Source organism: Neodiprion pinetum, chromosome 1 (assembly GCF_021155775.2).
Source record: "Neodiprion pinetum isolate iyNeoPine1 chromosome 1, iyNeoPine1.2, whole genome shotgun sequence".
Classification (NCBI taxonomy): domain Eukaryota; kingdom Metazoa; phylum Arthropoda; class Insecta; order Hymenoptera; family Diprionidae; genus Neodiprion; species Neodiprion pinetum.
The window spans coordinates 6,390,386-6,415,590 of NC_060232.1; the positions used below are offsets into that span (position 1 = coordinate 6,390,386).

At 44.6% G+C, this 25,205-nt stretch overlaps 1 protein-coding gene and 1 long non-coding RNA gene across 2 annotated transcripts; one reads left to right on the forward strand and one right to left on the reverse strand.

The window, feature by feature from the left end:
• The first annotated feature begins 1,808 nt into the window (after window positions 1–1,808).
• On the forward strand, window positions 1,809–24,226 carry LOC124210765 (uncharacterized). The gene is made up of 2 exons (XM_046609090.2): window positions 1,809–2,852; window positions 20,783–24,226. The coding sequence occupies exons 1-2, from the start codon at window positions 2,784–2,786 to the stop codon at window positions 22,172–22,174; spliced, it is 1,461 nt and encodes a 486-aa protein (XP_046465046.1). The 5' UTR covers window positions 1,809–2,783; the 3' UTR covers window positions 22,175–24,226.
• On the reverse strand, window positions 2,619–3,148 carry LOC138191078 (uncharacterized). Its single transcript, XR_011177369.1, has 2 exons — window positions 3,031–3,148; window positions 2,619–2,941 (listed from the first exon to the last, which is right to left on the reverse strand). It is a non-coding gene; the product is annotated as an uncharacterized lncRNA (long non-coding RNA).
• Window positions 24,227–25,205: the final 979 nt, after the last annotated feature.

Below are 25,205 nucleotides of genomic sequence, written 5' to 3' on the forward strand. Positions count from 1 at the left end.
CCGCAGGTCAATTGCGACGCGGAGTTTCTGGAAAAGAGTCGAAGGGATCGTTTCTCATGAGTTTTGAAAAGCGTATAGGTAGTTGCATACATACTTGCCGACTCTGGCGGAACAATCAAGTCGGTGGTAATAAAACAAACCGGTGAATGCAGAGATACGCAGCAATTTGTCTGTCGCAGGACGGCAAAATTCTCAAGAGTCGACTTTGCTGGTTGCTACGGTGACTCGACGGAATTTAACTGCGAGCACTCCTCGCTACGCACAGCCTTCGCATACCTGATTGCAACCGGTCAATTACTTGTTGGATTTTTATTTTCCATACGGACCGATTTTTCCCATTAAATGTCGTATATAAACATAATAATATACCGTCGCGGGAAAACGCCCTGCGCGATTTATCTCCGAGATGCGCTTCGCGCCTTGTTCTTTTGCATCTGCTTCTCAAACTCCGTTCGCCTCTCGTTTTTAAATTCATTTTCCCTCGCGTTGCGTATATACAATATACCTATATTACGTCTCGTAAATGAGAGAGGGCAGCTTATTTAATACCAGGCAATTACGATCCTGCCCACTAAAACGATACCGGTCCGCAACCTTAGACACAATTACACGCTCGTCAGATCCGAGCATAATTCAAGGGCGATTAATCAAACCGCGATTTACGAGACGTCGAGACACTGGATACGCGGTATACGAATTGAATTCCCAAGCGGTGGAAGGAAAAAGGCAGGCGTGGAACGAAGCATCCCGAGATTACCCAATTTTTTGAAAGTCGTTAGAGCCAACCCTCCAACCGCGTTGAATTACGGCGCCACGCGAATTGAACCCTCGTGACCCCGAGAAGACGCTGGCGGCGGTCCGCAAGCATTTCAGCGAGTGCATGCGCATCGGTGCAGCGATGCAGATGGTCATTCCTTGCGCGTGTAAGGAATACCGCCCGCAAAGAGTCCGAGATATGTGAAAAATATCAGCTGACTCGTTTTATATGCACGAAGCCGGCGGTCGAGCCGATTAATTCTCGTACTCCCCGCTTTTCGATTACCGGATGTTACGGCCCTCGACGAATTCCAATATCACCCAACGACTCCGGATCGGTTATTCGGAGGTGGTAAAAATCACTCACCGCGATATTCACCCTCTGACCTCGGACTCCAAGAATGCACAGTATACAATAACTTCACAGATTTCGATATTCGGCCCATGATCTGGATCACCTAAAATCCCGATTAAGATTAGAAGAAAATACATGCGAGGCACGGTTTTCGTTGCTTTAGGGTACGTCTCACCTGTCTGCGAAGGCTGTAAAGTCAGTCGAATTTTAGTAGTTTCGTAAGCATGACTAGGCCGCGATACGTTGATCAAAAATCTTCCAAAAACCCGCGAGCAATGTTCTAAGCGATTTTCAATGTCACCGATTTCGGGTCGATGACATCCCGAGTGGGTTCAAGATCGATTCACGATCAGTTGCAGCATTGGAAATGGTTTCGTAATTTTTTCGCCAACGGTGCCGGTTAACGATCACCACAACCAGCTACAAACGGTGACAGACCGGAAAAACCCACCGAGCTGTGTCATTGCTACCGAAATGATGTGTCCCGTTGACCAGTAACACGGTATAGCGGTAATTGATCAACGATCCAAAGGGTAGAGAGAAAAGAGAAGAAGGTTGACTCAAAGCCGCGTCCGTTCGCTAAATGCAGTGGAGAAGCGAGCAGGAGGTGTTCACATCACACACGCACACACGTATATATATATATCCTCGTGCGAAAGATCGTAACCTCTAGTCTCCGGAGAACCGCACCACCGTTCACCAGTCAGTCTCTAGACTTGGAACTCGGCTCGCCTGAAGTGTAATCAGGGTCATTCGAAGCCAGCGACTCGTCGTTCTTCTTCGATGCGGTGAAATCGTTCGCCCCGCAAGTTCGATTGGGTTTGAAAATCGTTGGATCGACAGGACCTGACAAGAGGGTTGAGCTTCGACGAGTTCCGGTGCTTTTCTCTCGCCTATCATCCTTCGAGGATCAGTCGCCTCCGCGGTAGCTCCGGACCACGCGGAGAGAAAGAGAGCCGGTGATAGCCAGGGAAAGAGAGCGAGGGAAGTAACTTGCCAAGGTGGATCAACCGTGGGGCAGACGTAGATTGTGGAGCTGGTAGAAGCCGCCGAGAACCGCGGCGCCGTGGGCCTTCGCAGCTGTGACCCGCTGTCAGTTGTCCGAGCCCTGTGCTACGGTTAGGACCGCTCACAACCAATCACCACTTCCACTGTCACCATCGGCCACTCGGGGATCATCCAGAGCTGGCCTACTCCGGTCCCTGCTCCGATTTGTGTCGTCCTCAAAGTGCGTTTCGGTTAACGATAGATCGGGGACATCGGCAGTCGATGAGTTGAACGAGACTGGAGAAAGAGGAAGAAGAAAATTGGGGAAGGGGTCAGGTTGCCGTCTTCTCCCCACCAGAAGCGTTTTTCAACATGAAGTTTTACATTCTTGTCAGTGGCTCCGTGAAAAACGCGTTTTAGTCGAGAGACGAGGATCCTTTGAGAGGCTGCTAATTTTACTTTCTTTCTTTCGTTCTTTCTTTCTTTTATTCTTTTTTTTTTTTTTACCTCTCATCGAAGGGTACTGCCTGCGACGTGCGTTGTTTTTTTGTTCAGTGATTGTACGCGCCAAAGTGATTATTCGATCGATTGTGCGGCATCGTTCACACGCGCGGAAAAGCGGACGGTCGCAGAATGATCTGAAGGATCTGAGAGGAGGCGGTGATTAGTGCGAAGTTGCGGAGAAATGGCAGGAAGAAGAGTGTCCTTCGGTCAACATCCTTCGGGGGCTATCGCTACGGCTCTTGTCCTTCTGGTGAGTTCAAATTCAATCAGATTTGCCAACCAGTTCTAAGCTTCAGCTCCTAAGTCGCTAAATGGCAAGGTACCGTTCAACCAGTTGAACTGAAAAAAGAGCACATGATTGTTTTTTTTTCTTTTTTTTCTTTCATACACCACGTGTCAAAATCCAGCGTTACGAATAAATTACACACACAGCAGTGACCAGTCACGAAGCAGGTTGTTGACAAGCCGTGTGCGCACTGCCTGGTCACACTTCATTGAAACTGTTCTCTAAAAGTGCGAGGTGATAGTTATCGAACTGGTTGTTGGCACTCACCTGTCCCTGTTTCGTAAAATTGAAATAAAGAAGAATATTGTAGAAAAAAATATGAAAAGCTTGTATTTGCTTGAAGAAAAAGTATCCTTCAGAAATTTTTAAATCCTGAACTTTTCCCGTCAGATCCTCGACGACTGTGTTATTCAAAACCGTTGAAAACCGGATTTTAATCATCCAGAAGCTGACCGTTTTAAAGGTGAGAAAAATATTTAAGACACGAGGCGCAGGGAGGAATATGCAAACCTATCCGCAACATCCGCTCTGCGGATTGTTTGCGTTATAAGGTGGCTTGAGTCGAGGACAAAACGAGCCGTGTTGCGTCCTTTGGCCGGCAGTCACTACTGGCGTATATCTATGAACACTGTGTACATAGAAGTAGGAGCGACCGACTGCACTTAATCCTCAGACAAATGCAACTCTCTTAAGCAAGTCGCAATCGTTATCTGACAAACCGATCGAGTCGTTCTCCGTTGGTCTCGATGTCTGGTACGATTGCGCTTTCAAAATTAAGGTCTTCTAAGGATACCTAAAAGCAAAAAAACGTTACGGACTGTCTGAATTGATTTTGGCAAATTGACTGTCGTAGCTTCTAAATTTGGAAGTTGGCCGTGATTCTCTTTCTCTTGGGTAAAAAGTCTCGTATCGTGTTGTGTATTCAGAATAAATCTGATTCAATTTATATTCGATAGAATTAGTCTTAAAGATTTTAACAGAATTCAATCATCTGAATTATTTCTATCTTAGAATATACTATTTTCTTCGACAAGTTGAAAAATCTGAGTATTTAAAAAATAGATCAAAGCTTCTCTATGTGACTTTAACGATTCGCTGACGACTGTTATGAAAAAGTGAAAAAAATTTTCAGCAAACCTGAACGTCGGTAAATTGCGTTCTTCCGGAAGATTATAAAAAAAAAAAAAAAAAAAATTGAAAAAAAACGCCACTATTAATCGGTGAAGAAATCCACAGGGAAAAAATATTTTAAATCGAATAACCGTGTCATTCGATTCGCTCGCATAAATTCCAGAGAAAACGGAATGCACCTTAAGGTACGGATACATATGGAGTTGAAAGAAGAAAGATTTGTGGAATTTAACGATCGCGTTGATCTTGGCCGTCGTGGAATATAAGTACACGTCGGCGCTCATTAAACGATAATTACTCGCCGGCACGAAGAGGCTCGCGAACACCGATGAGGAATCCATTTTTAGACACAACCGAAGGAGCTTAATTATATAGGAAAGCAGGTATAGATTACAAGATCGGCCGGTGCCGCCTCGTTGAATTGATAATCACCAGCTTTAACGACAATGAAGTTGTTAGTAATTAACTTACACAAATGTTAAACGGCTGGAATGAAGTTTCGTCGGATTGAAAATTTACCGTGAAATTATCCACACGTACATCTCCGTAAATGAAATCACAATAGCATCCCTCGTCAAACGTAAGAATGCCACGCGATTCTTAGACATCACTTATCGCCCCGCGATCAAAATTCAATCAACGAATCGTCCCTCGTAAATTAAACACACCGTACAGCCGCCCGAGGCGAATAACGCGCGTGAAAGATGTAGAAAAATCAGGAAGCTGCGAGGCTACGTCAGACGTCGAATACGAGCGCGTTAATTAAGAGATTGCAAAGATATACCGGTCTTCGCGGCCTTGCACCCTACGCTTCCTAATTTGAACACACAGAACCCATAAGAATCTCTGCTGCCCGAGTTTCCCCGCTCGATCACTCCGGATTAAGACGCCTCGAGAGATCTTTGATCCGCAAAAAATAGAGAGAGACCGAGAGTCTCGAGTAAAACCTGCTTCGCCTACTCGTCTCGTGTTTTGGCGTCAACCGCTCGCGAATCCCGGCTGCAGATCGCGTAACGCGTAGTTGGCGATTAGGATCGACGGCTGCGATCGCGATCTACGGTAATTTTGACGCATCAACCAAGGTGGTGCATCCGATAGCGAGAAACGCGGTGAAGCAATCATTGAGCGTGCAATTTTTATCTTACAAATACCGTAAGCCGCCTCACTTTGGCTTCTAATTCCCCGCGATAGACGACCTTCGCCAAATCGCCCCAGGGTACGTTCACCCGCGCAATATACGACACGTATCCACACCAGAGATTGCCCGTGCAATAACCGCCAAACACCTGACAGCCCAATGCAGCAACTCAGCCTAATCGACACAAGGTAGAGATAATGATAAACTCTCTCCCTCTCTCTCTTCACGCAGTACTGCAGCTCCAATTTGATCGCCGCACCATCGATTTCGTGGATTCGTTGAAACTGCGCGATTTTTATTTTTACTTGCCTTTGTTTATACCGGTAACAGGATGTACCGATTAATTTGACGAGCAAAGAAAATGAGAAGTTGCGTCAAGGTTAAGGGCTTAGGAATGTCCTTGCAGTTAACCGATCGTGAAAAGATTGTCAAAATTATTGTTCCATCGAACGAGGTGAGTAAAGTTTGGAAAATGTTTTCAAAGGATTTTGAAATATGTCAATTAGAGAATAATATCATTCACTGCAATTGGCTTTCTCTTCAAGAATAAAACTAATTCAAATCGTGATTTTGCGTTTCTCGCAATCGTCAATCGCGGGATTACTGATATTAAACAAACCTACCTCAACTTGATTCCATATCGCAGCTGACGGCATAATAAACCGGTAAATAAACGATGTCCAACCTGACCAAGGAGGAAATCAAAGCCGCGCGTAAATCTCTCAGTCATTGGACAGTGAGCCCCGTAAGGAACCGAGATTCCGAGTCCGCGACCACACCTAATAAACGAGAAGCGACACGAGGATCAGGCGCGTGGGTGGCTCGGTAATTTTCATTTATTTCCAGGATGACGCCCGCATCCTTTTCGGTCCAGGCCGCGGATCTGATGGCTTGTTACCGATGTCGGTGCACCATTTGCGTTTAGTTATTGCCCGTTCCGAAGCGATTACGAGTACAGGCGCTAAGCTGCGATCGCGTTTAACCGATAGCGTGGGCCTGGCTCGACTCGAATGGCCTCGATTCTCCGTCCCGTCCAACGACACTTTATACCAACCTCGGCTATCAAACACGTAGAAATGTAATGTCACACCGAGCCGCTTGGCGGAAATTACGATGGTTGAAATCTCACCGTGACCCGGGGGAAGAGCCTTATAACCTTTTCTCGAACGTAGTCCCGATACAGCGCGCAACTTCACTCACTTTTCACGCTTCGTAATACGACTGACGAATTTTTGTACGTAATAATCTTACCAGAGTACAATGTGACAGATATAATTACAAGGATGTTCGCTTGTCATCCGGTATACGTTCCGTTTAATCGCAATTCTAGGGTTTTGTATCATTTGTTTTTACAAGTTTTTGTACCAAACCACGAACATGTAACATCGATTACCGCTCTGGGGTTTACTTGATGATTCTCGAATTATTATGTAAATAGTTTTGGTTTAATAAACTAAATAAATAAATTTATATACGTGCTGGGAAGGTTGGTTTATTCACCAATGTCACTTGTTGGTTTGAACGGGAATTCACGAGATATAAAAACGGCTGTTAGAGCTTCTTCTGTGAAATCCTTCGTATTATACGATTAAAACTGACGCAAATCGATTTTTAAGCGACGAATGGATTTCCTCTGAACTCCACTCAGAGGCCGAAATGTATGAATCATAAAGCTATGCGATCGAGATACGGTTCCGACTAGAATATACAACTGCTTTTACTTTCACTGTCTCGAACCATGAGCGATATACACGTTGCATCAAAGGTGGCTGCAGATCAGCTGTTGCAATTCAAGAATGCCATTGTTGAGAGATTCCAGGTCACGAGATTTTCACGCCGAAAAATATACACCTATATATGTACAGCCTTGTGAAATTCTCCGCTTGCTTCTGATAGAACTACGAATTTAAGAACGTGATTCCGCTACGCGGGGCAGTGTGAATAAAGAAAAAGAGAAAGAGAGAAAGAGAGAGAGAGAGAGAGAGAGAGGATGATGAATGCGGTGCGACGAAAAGACAGGTAGTTTCTACACGCAGCAAATAAATCAGGCGGAACCACGATGCGCCGTAAGTTCGTCTCGCTTAAGTCCCGCCTGTAAATCATTCCTGCTTTGGAATATACTAGGAGGAGGTAAGATAAGGAGGAAAAATAAGAGGAAAAAAGATATTCGCGACAGAGATGCGCGCGAGATGTTCCGCGGCTAACAACAATGAGCGAGCCTTAGACCGCAAGCATGTCTCAACAAATAAGGGACTCGAGTGGATGCGCCGGGCAAATAAAGCTCAGCGTCGTGTCGAGCTTGCGAAAAAACAACGCGAATACGAGCTCCGATGCTATCCGTCATTCTAACACCTCGACAACCACCAAGATCGGCGCTGCTATTTTCGTCGAGCGGAACGTCAGGCTCTTAGTCAGGATTAGCGAAAATCGACATAGAATGGTGAAAATTTGTCTTGAACGCCTATTTGCGACAAAAGTTCTTGACATTTTTTAAAGGAATTTTAGGAAGATAGCTTCAATCTAATCAGAATTAAAGTTCTGCATTCTTAATAGAATAGAGATGGAATAATGCGTTACTCACCTGCAGGAGTAGATTATTCGATTTTGAGGTAATATTCGGAGCTTCATATTCGATTTCAACTCGTAGACGAGATTTTTAAAATTTCTCAGGTTTGAAAACCGCTCGACTTATCTCACTATTTGCATAAATCGATGAAAGTGATTTTTTTTTCCAAATTTTGATCCGAGTTGAGAATTTTTATCTTTTATTTTTTATCTATCTCTCTCTCTCTCTCTCTCCGAGTAACCTGACGCAAGAGCCTCGAGCGCGTTTAAACGTCGACATCATCATCCGCAGCCGTGTAGAATAATTCCGGGTGTCAACAATGTCTTGCCATATACGAATAAATAATTGACGAGTAAATATCGTCGATCAGTAACGTTTTGTACGGCATACCTGCGGAGAGTACGAAACGTTTCGAAGGACGCGCGGAAGTGTCTGATGTATAATAATGGGCGGTGTGATTTTATTGACATTTAAATATAATTATCGCGGCAAACTGGAGTTGATCGCGGCTGAACCGAAATCGTAGAAATTTGTCAAATACGGAGAGTAATTAACCGTCGGGAGAAAAAGGATGAAAAAACATCGCGTTGTCTTCTCCGCGCGTATTTTTACACGCAATTATTATCGGATTAATTGACTAGGAAACGAGACAGACAAGTTGAAAAATTGTCCCATTAGAAGTCCTGTAAAGGTTGCGACCGAAGCAAACCGAGCAGACGCGCATTTGCTGGCGCGGGATTGAAATTCGGAATTTGAAAAGTTCCGAAAGCGCCAAATTCCGACTTTTTTTTTGGTGGCAAAACCTGAAGTAAAGAAACCAAACTTTGCCGAAACCCGACACTCAAATTTCCGAAAGGATAAAATGTCAAAAGGGCGTAACTCTGACAAGTCAATGTTTCGAAACTGCGGAAGTGAGAAAATGTAAAAATCTGAAACATCGAAATTCCGAATAAACGAAGATTTTTAATTCTGTGAATTTCAGGCTCTGCAAAGTTTCACCACTTTGGATTTTCGACGTTTTTACGATCGGAATCTTGGTCATTTTAATACGCGGTTTTTTTGATTTTTCACACCCACTCGTTGGGTAAATTACGTTGCGTAAGTATATAAACCTCATTTTTCGGTATTTTACTCAATCGTAACTTGAATTTTCGGAATCTTGTACTTCGGAACTTGGATCATTCGAAACTTTTTTGTTTCGTGAAAGTTTGATTTTCGTACTTCAAGTTTCGCCATCAAATAATTCGGAATTTTTCTAATTTGTGCCCCGACTTGCAGTGGAAGGACGAAAAAAAATTCCACGCTTTACGTAATTGCACGCACAGCGGGCGTAGGTATCGCGTTTAACGCACCGCCGCCGACTCATTAAAGTCGTATTAGGCGGCCGGTCTACGATTAATGCACTCGTCATTATATCTTCCGTTAGCCGATTCCATCCCAGAGAGCGTAAAAGTCTCGCGTGGCCGACTGCAGAGGCCGAGGCACCGCGTATTATATTCACTTCCCTGGATGATCGATGATCGCGGTGGAACTCGGACATAAACCATACCGAGAATCGCTGTCGTCGTAGAATAAATCTGCTTGTACGAGGTATATCTTTGAGAAATTTGCGGAAGAATTGAATTCCTGCTCGCAGTTTCTCTGCCAATGGATCGAGCGTTCAAATTTATTTTTAGCAGCTTTTCAATCGCGTCATCTCTAAACCGCAGGGAAACAACCGACTCGCCATTTCTGATCGGTGTTGGTAACCTGTTTAGGATATACGCACGAACAATCGGACGATCTAGACGGAACTGTGGATCTTGTTTTAAACGCCGGGGAATTCAATCCGGGGAACTCCCAATAACGTATTTCAGGATCTATACGACGGAAATTTCTGAATCAGCATAGATCTCAAGAATTTTCAAACTAATTCATTTTCTCTAATTTTACATTCTCTAATTATGTTCATCATGTTTCAATTTATTTCATAGGGGTAAATTTCGTTACTCATTCATTTTATTATGGTTACGAATATTGAAAAAATAATGTCAACGATAGAAATTAGAAAAAAACAAAAAAAAAAATCAAGACTGAAAATTGAGAAAGTATCCTACAAATGAGATTCTCTGCATTCCTTTTGCACGTTTAAAAATCCGGGTGCATTTTCGAATTCGCATGTAAGTTCATAAATTTTGAACATTGTAGTTTTAAACTGTGCAGAATCAAAAACCTGCTGCTTCCAGCGAAATGAATTCTTCAAGTTTGTAAATTACACGAAATTAACCTCAATTTCAGGAACAGGATAAATACCGACAGTCGAGGCTGACTGAGATTGACTGAGAATTTCTCGCTATAATTTTCAATCACAACTTTAGAGCGACGCCTCTTACGACGTTTGATATGCGACCGCGAATTTTCGCTCGCTAGATTCGTTGACTTGAGATGCAAAACAAGTGCAAGCATTGAATCGCCGTTATCAAGGGTCGTTTCGGCCACCCGTAGAACAGAGTAGATAAAATCGAGGCTAACATCCGGTCCGGGGAACGAGTCACTTCCCGTTTTGCGACGGGGCGTCCCACTTGACGCGTCCGATTTCCCGTCATTGAGCAATTAACTCGTCACTGAAATAAATTGAGCCGTTCATCCGAGCGTGTCGAGTGGCTGTAGTACAATAACATTGTGAACTCGTCGGTGAAAGATGATCGGTGGGATTATCGCCTCCGAGAATCGAGCCGACTTGAGGTCGCCCGATCGGTTTCGAACGGCGCCTTTTGCCGACCGGGTGATCGTCGAAAAAAATACGGCTAACAATTTTGCCCGACTGGAAAAGAGAGAGACTGCCGTAGAAACTTGACGCCGGATCGTAAAGCATCGGATCAGACCAATTCATTCGAGGATTTTACCAAAGCACCTTGTGCGAGTCTCCGAATCCGGCTTGATAAGCTCACGCCTGTCAGCGCTTGCGGGCTTTATTTCTGGGGATTTATCATACACGATGGCCATTGGGCGGGATGTTTAAGCGCCTCTTTTCAGACGTTATTTCACGATCGCACAACGATGCACCCTCAGAAAAGCTAATGACTCGTAATAAATCTGCGCGTTCCTTAACTAGTATTATAAGAGGTGGGGAAAGAAAATAAGAAAAAAAAGGAAAAAGGAGCGAAATCGTCCTCTGCGTGGATGACAACGGCCACGGATCGGAGCTTAATGTAGTGGCGATTCTGAGCGTAGCCGTGGCGGTGATAAAACCGTTCACCCGGGAGGTCTCAACCGGTGCACAGCATCGTTGTGAGAACTCCGAAGCCGGACCGAGGGGATCGGTAAAAGAAAATAATACACCGCTATAAATAGGACTGAGCTTATCGCTTCTGGAGTCTATGTATAGCTAACGATGCGAACGGCTGGGAAGATGCCGGGGGAATTTCTACCGCCGGTTTTGCGAATGGCGTACGTTTCGCGTACCCCGTTAAAACATTCTCCCGTAAATACCGGTGAAGAAAATACCCTCGCGATAATCCTCGAGTCCCATGGATTCCTTGGATCAGATTGGCTCGTTGGGTAAAAAATTTTGCGAATAGCCACGATTTTATAGGAATATAAAATCGTTGGAGAAGCAAAATCGATACTAAGTCGCACAGAAGTGAAAAAAGGAAACGTTGCGATCAGTTTTGAAAAATCGGTCTCATCATGCCTGCGTTGCGTACAACGTTCGGCGTGCAGAGACGATCTACTTTCGATTGTGCTTTTACGTACGATCGTTTTACCGATGTTCGTGAAAGTGATCGAACGAATGAATCGTACGCTCGAAAAACAGGCTGCAATTAAAAATCGTAACCGTAGATCGAATTCTTTTTTCGTCCTTTTGAGCATGTGAAAGTGACAGGCTGTCAGAGCTAAAATTGGCATTTTGGGGTTGTATCCTGACCTGCCGATGATTACGAGGATAATTGCATTTCCTCGAAGCGGAGTTTTTTTGCGCGATCGGTAATTCGCTGGTCAGCTAAATTCGGTAGTAGCGGAGAAAAGAAGATGCAAAAAAAAGAAAAAAAACACCCGTCGAAATTACGCGAGGCTCCGCGGTCCTGTGCGTCATATCCGAGCTCGTAAGAGAGACGTTTAAATGGAGGCCGGATCAGGGTGTAAGAGCCTAGGGACGACCCGTGGCGTCCTTGCGAGGCCTTCTGAATATATGACGCAAGTCTCGGAGAGCTCGACCCGACCGGTCGTAAAGCTTTTCGTCGGAGTTCCAGGAGTCATCGCCTAGGCTCCGTTCTCCGCGGATTCTCGTATGAGATCGGCAAGGTCGAGGTGACTAAAAACCGTGAAATACGTACCAGGGGGACGGTGAATCGTCCTTTATGCCGAGTGCATCCTGGCCGAGTCAGGACGGAGCTTACGAGCCTTGACCGTGGTGTTTATGGCTCTTGGATCCGCGTGGTTACGTCGCGTACGCCGCGTTGCGGGACGCGATTTCCCCGGCCGAAGGTCGCGACGGTCCCCGTTTTTCACTCCGAAGACTCGCTGAGCCGAGCCGAGCACTTACGGAAGGTTTATCGGTCTCGCCCTACGGCTTAATTGCCTCGGCTTGCCGCAGCTTCAACAGTCGTGAGGATACCTCAATTTGACACAAGTCCCATTCCCCGGGGTTGGATCGCTGTTTTTTCTTCTCGATCGATGTCGCCTCGACGATACGCCGGGAACTTTTTTTTTAACCTCGCCTTCACCCCGCGTTGCAGATACTTCAGACCAGACCCTTCGAGCGCCTCGCGCAGCTAATCGGCGACAGGTTCAACCTTTCCCATAAAAATGATATCTTGGAGCGATTAGAACCTGAAACTCCTCGATGGATATCAGACGTGCGGCAGTCTCTAATGGCGCGATCCCTTCGAGATAAGTCTGACCATTGAACGGAAATTTATGATGCTATCGATTTGGGAACCCGCTGCCTCGGCTCTTTGCGATTTTTCCTCTCGTTTCCCTCCTCGAAGAGGATTTCTGACGTCTCGAGCCTCGGAGAATGGCCGATTGCGAGTTATTCGAGCGCTCAGCGAGTTCGCCCGAGGCCCGATTACACGTCGGGACCGAAGTCGTCGAATGAAGAAACCATCGAGCCGGTTACTCGGCAGCTGGCAACCAACCGACGGCATTGAACGACCTTCGCGCATCGGGTCCCTGCACTGTGGTACCAGGAAGAGCGAGCAGAGCGCAGGCGGATTTCGCCCGCAACGACGTTCCCGAGAGTAGTTGGAGTCGGGTTTTTATCCCGCGGGACATCTCCGACTCACGCGGAAAAATTGCGGAAAAATTGTCGGACCGATATTCTCGGCTTTTGTCCGGCAGCTTCAGGTTCCGAGAACCAAGTTGCGTGACTCTCGTTGCTCGGGTAAAACGTACGTGCCGGATGCCCTCTTCGTTCAAAGTCGCGACGCAATCGAGAGGCGACGATCTGTTAATTAGCGAGTACCTGTGCGATTTTTCAGAAATTTCCTTCTTCAGATACCACAGATCGCCTCTGAGTAATGGGTTTCGCTTCCGAGTCGCTTTACACCGCGATTCATCTCCGCGCTTATGCCTCGTCGAAGGCCAATTTTTTTACCCCAATCATTAATGAAAAGAAACGAGCGCGACGTATTCTATTATATTTTATACTAAAAGTGGTGATTGCACTACGTTACGAGTCAAAAAAAAAAAATAAAAAATTAAGTACCATCTTCCAAATTTCCTATCTACCTATTTATTTGTACTTTTCGCTTAATAAGAATATGTACCTATTTTTTTTCTAGAACGTACTATTTTTTATAACAGGACCCGGGGACTGATCGCATCTCATGCAATTACCTATAATTCGGATTAACCGTGATTTCACCTATCCGTGGATTATATTTGTAGGCATAAAATGAGGATCGTTACAAAAGTTATTGACGAGTACCTCAAAAACAAGAACTGATATCGTGTACCGCTCTAATTGTAGCAATTTCCTTGCGTCAAGTTCCGCAGAAGCTCGCGCAAGAAAGTATGAAGCTTCCTTAATAAATTACAAGGCCTCGTCGATACTTTAACTACCCACGTTTATACGCGAACCGCGTACTTTTATTCACGACATGCAGACGCGCAAAAACCGCCGTCACTCGATCCGGGGCGACTTTTACATTCTTTCGCGTCCCTCAGCCTTCGGCGATCATCAGACGTGCGAAAAAAAGCACCGTACGCCTTTCGTCTATATATTTTGAATATCTGAAAATGTGAATTCGCCGTAATTTAACAATTATTCTGTCACCGACATTGAATCATCGCAATAATTGAAGAAGAATAATACTCGACGACTGTACGGTAAATTTTTCGGGAAACATTAATTAATCAAGTTTTAATGTAATTAATCCATCATGTATCAATGAAATAAAAATCGGGAGAAATTGTCGATAATTTCTAGAATCGTACCTTTTTCAGCGTCGAAAATTTCACTGCTCAGCAATCGTTGGGACTCGATGTTCGATGCATCCGGGTGTCGCTTTGTGGTCGTTGAAGCTGTTAGGTGAAGAGATAAGAGCTTGAACACACGGTGTTTCCACTTATATCCCACGGTACTCTGGTAGACGGTGCCGTGTTAATTATGATTTATCAACGATCCGTGAGGCGTCACGACGCCTACCTCTTCAAATACCCGCAGCCGGCCCTCCTCTCCCTCTGAATCTTGAATCGTATCTTCCCATTTCGCGACAACAACTCAGTCCCGTATCTGATTGGAGCTATTTTCAGCCAGCGAGCAGGAAATACGCACCTTTCTGCATCGGGCGGACCGCATTTCGATTAAGACTTCGATCCGTAGGCTGCAGCGCGTGTCCTCGTCCGTCTCTCTTGGAAATTCCAAAGCATCCGTATGGCAAGTCGGGCAATTAAGGATGCAGAAATAACACAAATTATCTACTCCAATTGCGGCGCTGCAGGCGATAAACTGTTTAAGTGCAACAGACAGGGATATCCTTGCAGGATGTGAGCAGCTTCTACCGAGCTTTAACGTTTCATTAGCTCATTTTCGATCGAGGATGACGATTTCGAAGAATAATGAAGGACGATTTTTTCCCGCGGTTATACACAAGGCAATTTTCAACTCTGTGTTATATTTTACAGATACAAAGCTTTCGATTTCATTCGAGTAAAAATATTTCGACGTCAAAATTTCAACGCTCTAAAAACAATTATCCGTAATATCTGAAATTCGGCATTCGTAAAATGGAAAGTTTTTCCGATATATGAATTTCTAAGGTATGCAGAAGTAAGAATTTCTCTAAGAGGATAGGAAGAAGATGCATTGTGCTCAGGTTTCGAGCGGAATGAGAAGCACGAATATCGCGCTCCGGCCTACGAATGAGCCTTTCACATAACTGAGCGTAAATGCCAAGTCGTACGGGTTTGTTCTCGACTCTGTAAGAGAGAAGAGTCCTCCGCGCCCTCGCCGGCAAGGCCATAGTTCCATTTTACTACCTGCCAACAGACAACGAATAGTTATTCGTCACCTTGTGTCGGCGGATAGGATGCGATTATTGCCCACACAAAGTCACGAAGCCTCTCGGCATTACGCCGCTGGTTTTCCCCACGGAACGAGATTCGCTCCAGAAAAGCTAGAAGCATTTTTTATAATTCGTGCTTGCGATTGGATTCGTCTCTTCGATCATTTTCCGGCCCGAAAGATTTTCGGTCACGAAAAGCTCGGCTGCGAGTCTTCCGCTTTGCAGGACACGCACGTCTGGGCTTGCAAATATTTGGAATTTCCTCCCGCCGAGACATTTTCAAGGATTCCCAGACCGTGGCCGACGTTCGCCGTTTCAAGCTGACTGCACGACAGGCTTTCTCCCACGATCCTGAAACCTTTCGACCGAGCTGAAAGGTTGCTCAAGAGTCTCAGCGCATGCAGGCACATGTAATACTTGGATCGACGCGTCGTCACCCGCTTTTCGCGAAATCCAGAAAGAAACGTCGGAATCGGATTTACGACCCACGGAAGATGGGACCGAGTTCACCGTTCCGCGATTTTTGATCTATGATGTATAGTTCGTTGATTATCCTAGCGGGAATTCCGTCCGATCCGCTATTTATTGGCAGCAGTCACTTGATTAACCTCACGGTGAATCGACGGCGAAACGCTTCGCGTTCGGCAAAAAGGGAATAACGGTGACCGAGCCGCTCGATCACCTCATCGATCTTTCGACGAGCTGTAACGTACCTTCGGTAATTCGACCTTTGCACGTGCCTCCGATATAAATCCGATTCTCCTGATATTCTCGCCTCGAGAATCGCGGCTTCCGCAACGCTATTCTGGCACCCGAAGAAGCGATACGCGTTATCGGATTGCCCAATGGGCCAGAGGCCCCGGCGTGAATCGGGCCCGGTCGCACCTTCCTACGCAACGCCGAATCAACGACCGGACAACCGTTGTGAATTGTTTGTTGATCGAGGCCTCGAGAGGCACGCAACCTTCAAAGTTAGTGCTGCTTGGCTTAGGAGAAAGTTAGGTAACTATCGCGGGCAAAAAACGGTAATTGGTATGGGTCCGTGTAAATGTTTGAGCCTATTTTCAGACGCGGGCAAAGATCGTTCTCGACCCTTTCGGACATTTCTTTTTACTTATCGGTAGTCAAAATGGATTCGATACTCGGTACTGAAGCCTCGATATCGAAAAACAACGTTATCAAATCAAAATCAAACGTCTTTATAATTTCTCGGACAAGATCCATCGTCGTTTTTCAAAAACCAAAAATTCAACGTGCGACAAATTTTACCTGGAGCACTCAAACGAGGTGCAGAAATTTGCGGAATCCAGAACAAAAAAAAGACTCTTTGAAAATACGTGTAAAAAATTCCGTGAGTAAGAATTCTAAAAAACGATACGAAGAAATTGAATGCCCGAGTCTCGTACCATGAGAAGACAATTTAAACATTATTCGCGCTGCTTCTCATATTATATCCGATGGCGCGTCCCTGCGCATTTCGCGATCGTTTGATAAGGAGGATTCGCTTTCGCTTCCTGACAAAAATCTCATCGACGTTAAGCAGAGGGCTAAGAATACTTGTACAAACAAATACGCTCGCCGGTTGAATACGTTGGCCGAAAGTGAAACTGGCCGAGTGTCCGGATACGCTGCTCGACGTTGTGGTCCTCTTGTTGCGCAGGTCGTTACCCACCAGGTCGCATATCCGAAACCCGAATAACATTGATATTGCCGTACGTACGAGACGTTGCTTTGCACCCACGCGGAAAGAAGCTGCTAAATAACGAAAGGCGCGATGCACAAACACCGAACTGCGAACGGAATCTGCTGACCTGAATTCCTCAGCTTTTACTTTCGCGGGACGGAAAATAAAGAGAATAAAAAAAACAACGAAGAAGACCGAGAACAAGGACGAGGTTTCGGATGATCGGATAAAATTCGTCAACAAAATTTTTCGAATTCTCGCCCACGGTGATCCATGCCCGTGTTTGTCACTTCAACGTGTTTTGATTTCGTTTCATAATTTTCATCTCGCTTATTAGGCGGCAGGCGCGTGGCTCGTGTGGGATTACATATTCGAAATTCAGTGTACGTCATTATTAATATGTCAGGCAGGAACAGCTTGGAATTTCTTGAGAACTTCCATTCCTCCACCTTTTCTTTTCCTTTCTGTTTTTTTTTCTTTTTTTTTCTCGTCGCTTGGTTTATACTCCGATCTCGCACCTATACATGTAAGACGATTTTGCACCGAGTGGGTGCGGATTCTTTCCAAGTTATCCAACGCGCGTGTTGATGCAGTTTCTCAAGCTTATAAGTTACGTCAAAAATTCGCGCATCCCGTATTCTTATTAAAGTGCCAGACGCGTCACCTTGCTTACGTAATCGGCATCTTCTTTCTTATACATGTTATACTCGTAATACCTACTCGTAGATATAAGCGATGAAAGTTAGCTTCGGTTAATTGATGAGGGCCTGATTCAATTTTTTGGCATCGCTACCGCACCGACTCTTTCCTTTTCTTTGCTTTTCTTTTCTTTTCTACCTCTCAATGTCTCAATATCATGCACTTTCTCAAATAGAATACTATAAATGATCTGATTATTCAGACACATCAAGTTTCAGTTCACTTGTGACTGTTATTGTTGACTTCGAAGAAAATCTTGATAACTTATTATAAAAGTAATAATTTATTTTCTGAATCTGTAATTATTTTTTTTCTACACAAGAAACCGGTTTGAAATTTGAATTTGTATTTAAATTAATGCCTGAATTTTTAGCAAGAAAAATTTATCTCACGGTATGGATTGGTTCTTTTACATCTTTTTTTTCACTATTCATGATTCTTAGATAAACGGTTATAAATCACTGCATAATCGTTATATTAACTCATTAAAATTATTCAAAGTTTGATTTTGTTGCGTTATTTAATTTAAAAAAAAAAACCGATGACGTATAGGCTGATTAGGGTGGAATTGTACATTACAATCAGACGCGGGTACGTCTGCGATCTGAGTGATGAAAAATAGCTGATAATGAGTCTCGAAAAAAAAAGAGAGAAAAACGTTTAAAGCATGAAAAAGTGTATCACCCGGAATTTCCTACACACGTATCGATCATTATGCACAGATATTATTATTAGCACTGTCAATAAGATTGTGGGAGGACAGAATATTCATATAAGGTATACGCTGTCCGTATACGCGTTGACATAAAAATTGGCACTGGTAGAAAAAGGCCGTAATTAAGTATTATAATCCAATACGACTCGCCTATTTCTTAACTGCCGCTGATTGCCGGTTTCCTATATCAAATATTTTTTTTAACGACATTCCGCATACTTACGAACAGACATACGTATAACGTACCGTGTTACATACGTGCGTATACGTACGTGCACAAATTGAAATACCTCGGGAGGTATCGACGTACTTCGCCACACCCAACGACGACCTTGCTCTCTCGATCCCTCTTTCTTTTTCTCTTCCTCCTCCCCCCATTATTGCAAATTCCATAGAACCTGATACATCACGGGATTTCAAACTCGAATGACACGAGCATGTATCTTGTACACTGGATCGGTAACTCGGGCAGGAGCAGAGCTTGCAACCTTGGTTTCGCAAAAAGAAAAAAAAAAGAGGACAAAGAAATGAAACTGCTCTTCAAAAACGCTATTTTGCTAAGCTTGTTCCGTTCCTCACTAAATTTATCGAACAACATAAAGTAAAAGCTTTTGCGAAATTCTGTGATATTGGACAGTCTCACGATGAGTCGAGACAAAAAACTTCGAAAGATCCACAAACTGACGTAGAATAATTTTAGCCGAAAAAAGAGTCGTTAACGACTTCGCCAGCAGAAATTGTTCGTTCTATAGACCGTAAATCACAGCGACTTTGTAAAATTTGAAATAAAATTTTTTTACGACGGTTTTATGCAGCGTCTAGTCAGGCCAAGGATGAAGGAGATAAATAGAGAAAGGATAGTCCTACGGCCGGGATTGCAGACCAGAATTCTGCAATTCGAGTTGACGATGAGGTGTAACGGTAACCTGCGCACACATACAGCATATGCAACAGGAATATCTGCGAACCCGGGTGAGAGTTGGCGCGAGTATGAATAACCGCGTGGCATTTTAATACCCTTTGTAGTCCTGAAATTAACGGCAATCGGGTGGCCGCATCGCGGAGCCGGTTCTAATAAAGTCCGAGGATACAAATTGTCGGGAAGGATCGAGTCGACTGGCGTAAATCGGCGCCATCAGCTACGGGATGAATGTGGCCTAACTTCGTTGCGTCGGAGACGCGTCCGGGGCACTCCTGTCTATTGTTGATCACACCGAAGGCATGCGGTCTGACGTACCAGTTATACCCGATGTCGTATTGAAGTTCTAAAATTGGTCCGAGGCCTTAGTTCCGCTTGCCTACGCCAAACCTTGGACTCCGTTGATCGCCGACGGCTGAACTTCCTCCTCGGGTCAAGATCCAGGCTTTCTGGTCGTTCGCTCGGCCCGAAAACCATTTTTTTCCGTCTTCGATGGGTGCTTGAACTGGACGAATGCTGCACCGTTGATCACTCGTGGTGTAAATTTGAACCATGGATAGTTCGGACGACGGTTTATGGTGCTGTAATCCGAGTTGCGCCGGGCGAGGATGAAATGCTACAGGGTCGATAGTGCGGAAGGTGATCAAACTAGTTTTGATCGAAGTTGGTGTAAAGTACGAGATTTGCTAATGAAGCTAGTCGTCGTCAACTAGTGGAACGGTTTAGGTACGTAACGAATGAACAAACAGAAATCAAGGTCGGTAAAAAACGTCGTGATCCATTAGGAAGAATCATTGAAAGAAAGAAGAGATTAGCTGCGCGTTAAGGCCAAGGCTGGTCCAGCCTCCTCGATGTTCGATTATGTGACGATCTTATCGGTAATTTAAACAGAAGCGTTTTCAGCCAGCTCTAAAGCCAAGAGCTCTTGTTCTTCGTCCCGTGATGCTTCTCCTTTTTTTCTGCTCTACCATAGGAGTTGATACGCAGATTAACAAGACGCACTGCGTATTCAAGCGAGTGATCATCGCTCCGCAGATTCGACCATGATGATTGGCACGGTAGCGGATACGTGGCGAATTGGACCATTGTTTGCAAATTGATAGTTAACTCGGGATGCGTAATTGCATTCATATCAGTTCCAGTCGCGTAGGTGTTCGCAACAATTGTCATAACTGCGGAGGGGCACAAAGATACTTATGCACAGTGGTGTCACACCGAGCAGACGAAACGGCTTATCCCGTTGCTCAATTTTCTTTCAGAGACACATTCTGTTCTCCTACCACCCGCTGATCTGATCCTAATTCCAGCAACTCTTCTTTGAGATCTGAAGAGACACAGTTTCAGCTACATTATAACGTATTACCGATCAGCTACATTATAGTATACCGATGACACTATCAAAGATGACGGTTCTGAATCCACCGAAACTGGTCCGCGTGGACTACCGTCGAACAGTTTTTGTAGATTCAAACAGTACTGGTCCACAGAAGTCCCAATCACATGTTCCGTACGGTAAATATCTATACAACAACAATCCATCCCTATGTTCCAGGTTTTCCTCCAAGCGACGTTGGTTTGGAAAGAGAGTACATCAGCTCCAGGTAGACGAGACGACGTTCTGGCAGGAACGGAGTTCCTCTCAGTCTTCATAAACGGAGCGATGGCGCAGCCGCCGATAAGACGTCGAGGTTCTCGTCGAGGCGGTACAACGACGGACAACGTGGCGGCGGAATCGCAGCGTCAGGAGGCGTCGATATACAGGATATCTCGAACGTCGCGAACTTCGAGCGCAGCGCCGCCACCGCGGGAGGATGAAAACGAATCCCGGGTTTCCCCGATAAGCCAAAAGTCCGTCGAGAGTTCGGCGAGCCTTACGTCGCTGCTGGACAACCTCTCGACGGCGAGCGAGATCGGCTCGATGCTGACACCCAGGTCGGAGCCGGTCAGCCAAAAGGTGATCGGGGTCAGTGTGACCTCGACGGTCGAAGCGACCCCGTACAAGGTCAGAGTGGAGCACCACGTCGACGACGAGATGACGACCGCGAGTCGAACGGCCCCGACGACGACCCCGATCACCTTCGTAACCCCCCTCCCCGCCCTGACGGCCGCCGACGAGCTGAGCAACATCGTCTCCGAGTCCAACCGCAGCGAGTTCTCCGTCGACGAGGGCACCCCGCGAACCAGCTGGCGCCTACGACCCAGAACCACGACTCCCAGGACTCGCGGCTCGCGGCCCTCCCACCGCCACCACCGCAAGGAGGCGAGCGAGTCCGTCGAGGCGACGGGGCCCGACGGTAAGGCCCCTCACCCCCAGGGCCGCAAGGCCGGCCGGCACTACCAGACGCTCCTCTTCACCCAGCACCCTTCGCGGCTCTACGCGGAGGCTGAACCGGCGCGGGTCTATTCGGAGCCTGCGCGGGTCTACTCGGAGCCGGCAAAGGTCTACAGCGAGCCGGCGAAGGTCTACGGAGAACCGGAGCGGGTCTACTCCGAGCCTTCGAAGGTCTACTCGGAGCCCGCGAAGGTATACTCCGAGCCTGCGAAGGTCTACTCCGAGCCGGCGAGGGTCTACGGAGAACCGGCGAAGGTCTACGGGCCTGACGGACGCCCCGTTAAGCCTTCCGACGAGCCGGAGGAGCAGAATTACGAGGTTGACGAGGCCGTCAGCGTCGGGAGTAACGGCAATGTCCACGGACTGCAGGCCGTCACTGAACCCTCGGGACCCCAGGAACCCGACGATGGTCACAAGGTCGGCTACGTCGTCGAGGGGAGGAACTACCGCAGGTACAGGGTCGAGGAACGCACACCCGACGGATTCATCGTAGGCGAATACGGCGTCGTCAGTCACGACGACGGATCGCTGAGAGGCGTTCGATACACCGCCGACAGCAGTATCAATCCTCAGCTCATTCATGAAACTCTTATGAAGTTTCTCGCTCTCTAGGCGATACTTGGGATTGTCGATTTTTGTTTATTTTTTTCCAAGTTTTTTATCGATCATGCTTGATAAAAAAATCTTACAATAGCAAACGAAATCAGAGATGAATGCAATATTTGGACGGTCAAATTTGCACTGTTTGCTAATCGTAAATAACAGACTAGGATTTACTCATCCCTTAGAAATCTAGCAGAAATCTAACATCGGAACTCAAAATTTGAAATTTGAATCTTCCGTTAAGCCTGATCGATGGGAATTCTTCAGGTACGTTATGTTTTGTCATGTTTGAAACTGCGAGCCCACGAACCTCGCGGATATTCAAATTCTGCAAATGAGAAAAAAAAAAAAAAGAAAAAAAACGGAGAACAAAAAACTTTGTGCCGAATCTTTAGCGAGTTCTTTGCTGATCTTGCCAACTCAACTGCCTCACCCTAATTTTAAGTTTATATAATAGATTCTACACCCGTCCATTGACGTGGAATGAATCGGAGTCTTTTTGCTTCTTGTGATTTAGCGATCGAGGCGGTTCTCGTATTAGCGATTAGAATTATTTATGTGCCAGCCGCGTCTGTAATCGCTGCAAAAATTAGACAAAGGAAATGTACGAATGAGAAGAAATTAAAAAAAAAAACAAAAAAAAAAAAGAATAAAAAAATACGAGGAGGTGTGAATACCGTCATTCTAGTAGGCGTTCTAGTATTTTCAACCAATACGAAATTGACTATTGATAATTGCAAGAATCTGACATTCGTATCCAAACCGCAAAACCCAAACCTCTCGCGATTATGAATAATTGCTCATTTTCTACGTGCGTGCGTTTTTTTTTTATCCTATTTTTTTTCCTACTCGCTCACGAGCAGTCAATATAATCGTGCATCGATGGATGTAATATATACATGTATGGGTACGTGGATAACATAAGTTGTATGGATACAGAAGATTGCTAAAAAATAGCAAATGTTAGATTAAAGAAAAATCCTGCTTCCTCGAATTTTAATCGTAAAATGATTTGCTCACGACGGAAAATCTTTTGCACATTTCATAATTTCAATTTACATGGATATAATAAGGACGTATTTAGTAACGTATTATTATTAATAAATGAATTCACCATCAGCTAACTTGAACAAGACATTGTTTTTTTTTTTTTTACGTAGTTATTTTTAGGAATATTTTCACCGCATTTCATATATTGCCTTAAAGCGGTGTAATTATTTAATTGGTTGATTATTTATGATGAAAAAGAAAACGTACGAATATAATTAAAATAGTTTTGTGAGATGGTCAATATTGCATCGAAGTTGTGGTAATACTGCACAAAATTAAAAAATGTGCGATGCAATGTACTTTTATTGTAATTCTAATCTGATTGAAAAAAAAAACGATAATTAATAAAGTAAAAAATCACCGAGCACTCACCCTGCAAACTGACGATCTACGAATATTGACAGTCTCTCGAAACTCGTACGGCGGTTAAGGCTTCTGTGACGAAGAAGTTTCCCCGATGGATTGATCGGCGGTAGCCAGAGCCCTGAGAATTTAAGCGTGTAATTTATCCTGAAGAATAATAATCTAGGTAAACTAGATTAATTAACGACGGGCCTCGCTACTGTGGATCCGAACAAACTTGTCACGGCAGCAATTCCGCAGCCCTCCCCTCTCCCATCTAGCTCGTATACGGTTAACTAATTTAAGGATGTCACACAATATGTTATAAAAATTTCAAACAACGTACGTCGTGTAATCGAAATATCTCAATAATCGAATACTAAAGTCTCTTCGATAATATTGTAAGGATAATTATCTAGAAGCGTAGTTTAATTTGACGTAATAAATTGTAAGAGCAATACATTCTTGCATAAATCACTTGTAGTCTTGTGTTATCACTATAAATTATAAGTAGTCTATTTTATCGTATATAATTACCTCATTCGTTGAGACAGTTCCTCTTGCGGTTCGGATGATGACCATGTGACCAGCGCCCTCAAAACTATGAACAAAAAAAAAATAAATAAATAAAACAAAGTACTCACCTCACTGATTTCACCACATTTTTTTTCACCCTTTACATTAAATCTGCTTGTGAGATTCAAAAGAGTGAAAATCAGCAAACGAATGGAACAATTGGGGTTTTGTGTCGCATTGATCACTGCGAAAACTGAATAATGCTCATTTTTGTACCGCACATATATTATACGTAGCATGTAATTATTGTGAACGGTTTTAAGCCCCGCATATACGGTATCGTATATAGTCTCAGTATACGACGTTGTACGTGTACCAAGTTGAAACCGAGATATAGTTTTATAAGCGACACTTTTATATGCAATATATAATACGAGTAAAACGTACAGTGTAGGTAATATTTACTGTCAAATCTATACATATATATTGTAACGATAATACGATATAGTGCTGTGCCTTGGCCATTATTCAGATGCCGTTTTACAATAAACTCATTGTCGTATAAATAAATATGAGAAATTATTACACACACCCTGCAAATATCCTCCGTTATATCCTCGCCTTTGTGACTCTGCTGATCGGAAATCAGGCCACGGTCCTTTTTCCGGTGGGAATCGCGGAGAAAAACTTTCCACGATCCGTAGGTCCGCGTAATTTGGTCAAGGGAGTCCGCTGACCAGTCGGAATATCAGTCCCACGATCAACAATCCGATTTCCGATGAAAATTATCATCCCAAGAGGCCGATAACAATTTCGCCCAGCCTTTGAACCGCCTCTCATTCCGCGCATAGTCTCATCATTTATACGATTTTGACCGAGCAATGAATTTCACGATAATCGTAATTGAAGCTGATAATTGCCTCGAGTTTTATCGTTGTATGCACTTTGTTCGATAATTTACTCGTACTCAAGATCACGATCATTCGCGTGAGCTTGAATCGATATTATCTTCTTGCGGCAGAGTTGATGAGTAAAAAAAAAAAGGAGAAAAGAGTCGGAGAAAATAGGTGAAAAAAATAAAAAAAATAAAGAACGAGAGGGAAAGAAACAGGCAGCGAAATTACCAATCCAG

Bases quoted from the DNA above. Each gene is read 5' to 3' on its own strand.
- LOC124210765 (XM_046609090.2), top strand. From the start codon at position 2,784: ATGGCAGGAAGAAGAGTGTCCTTCGGTCAACATCCTTCGGGGGCTATC. The intron at 2,853-20,782 runs GTGAGTTCAAAT...CCTATGTTCCAG, and splicing joins CTACGGCTCTTGTCCTTCTG to GTTTTCCTCCAAGCGACGTT.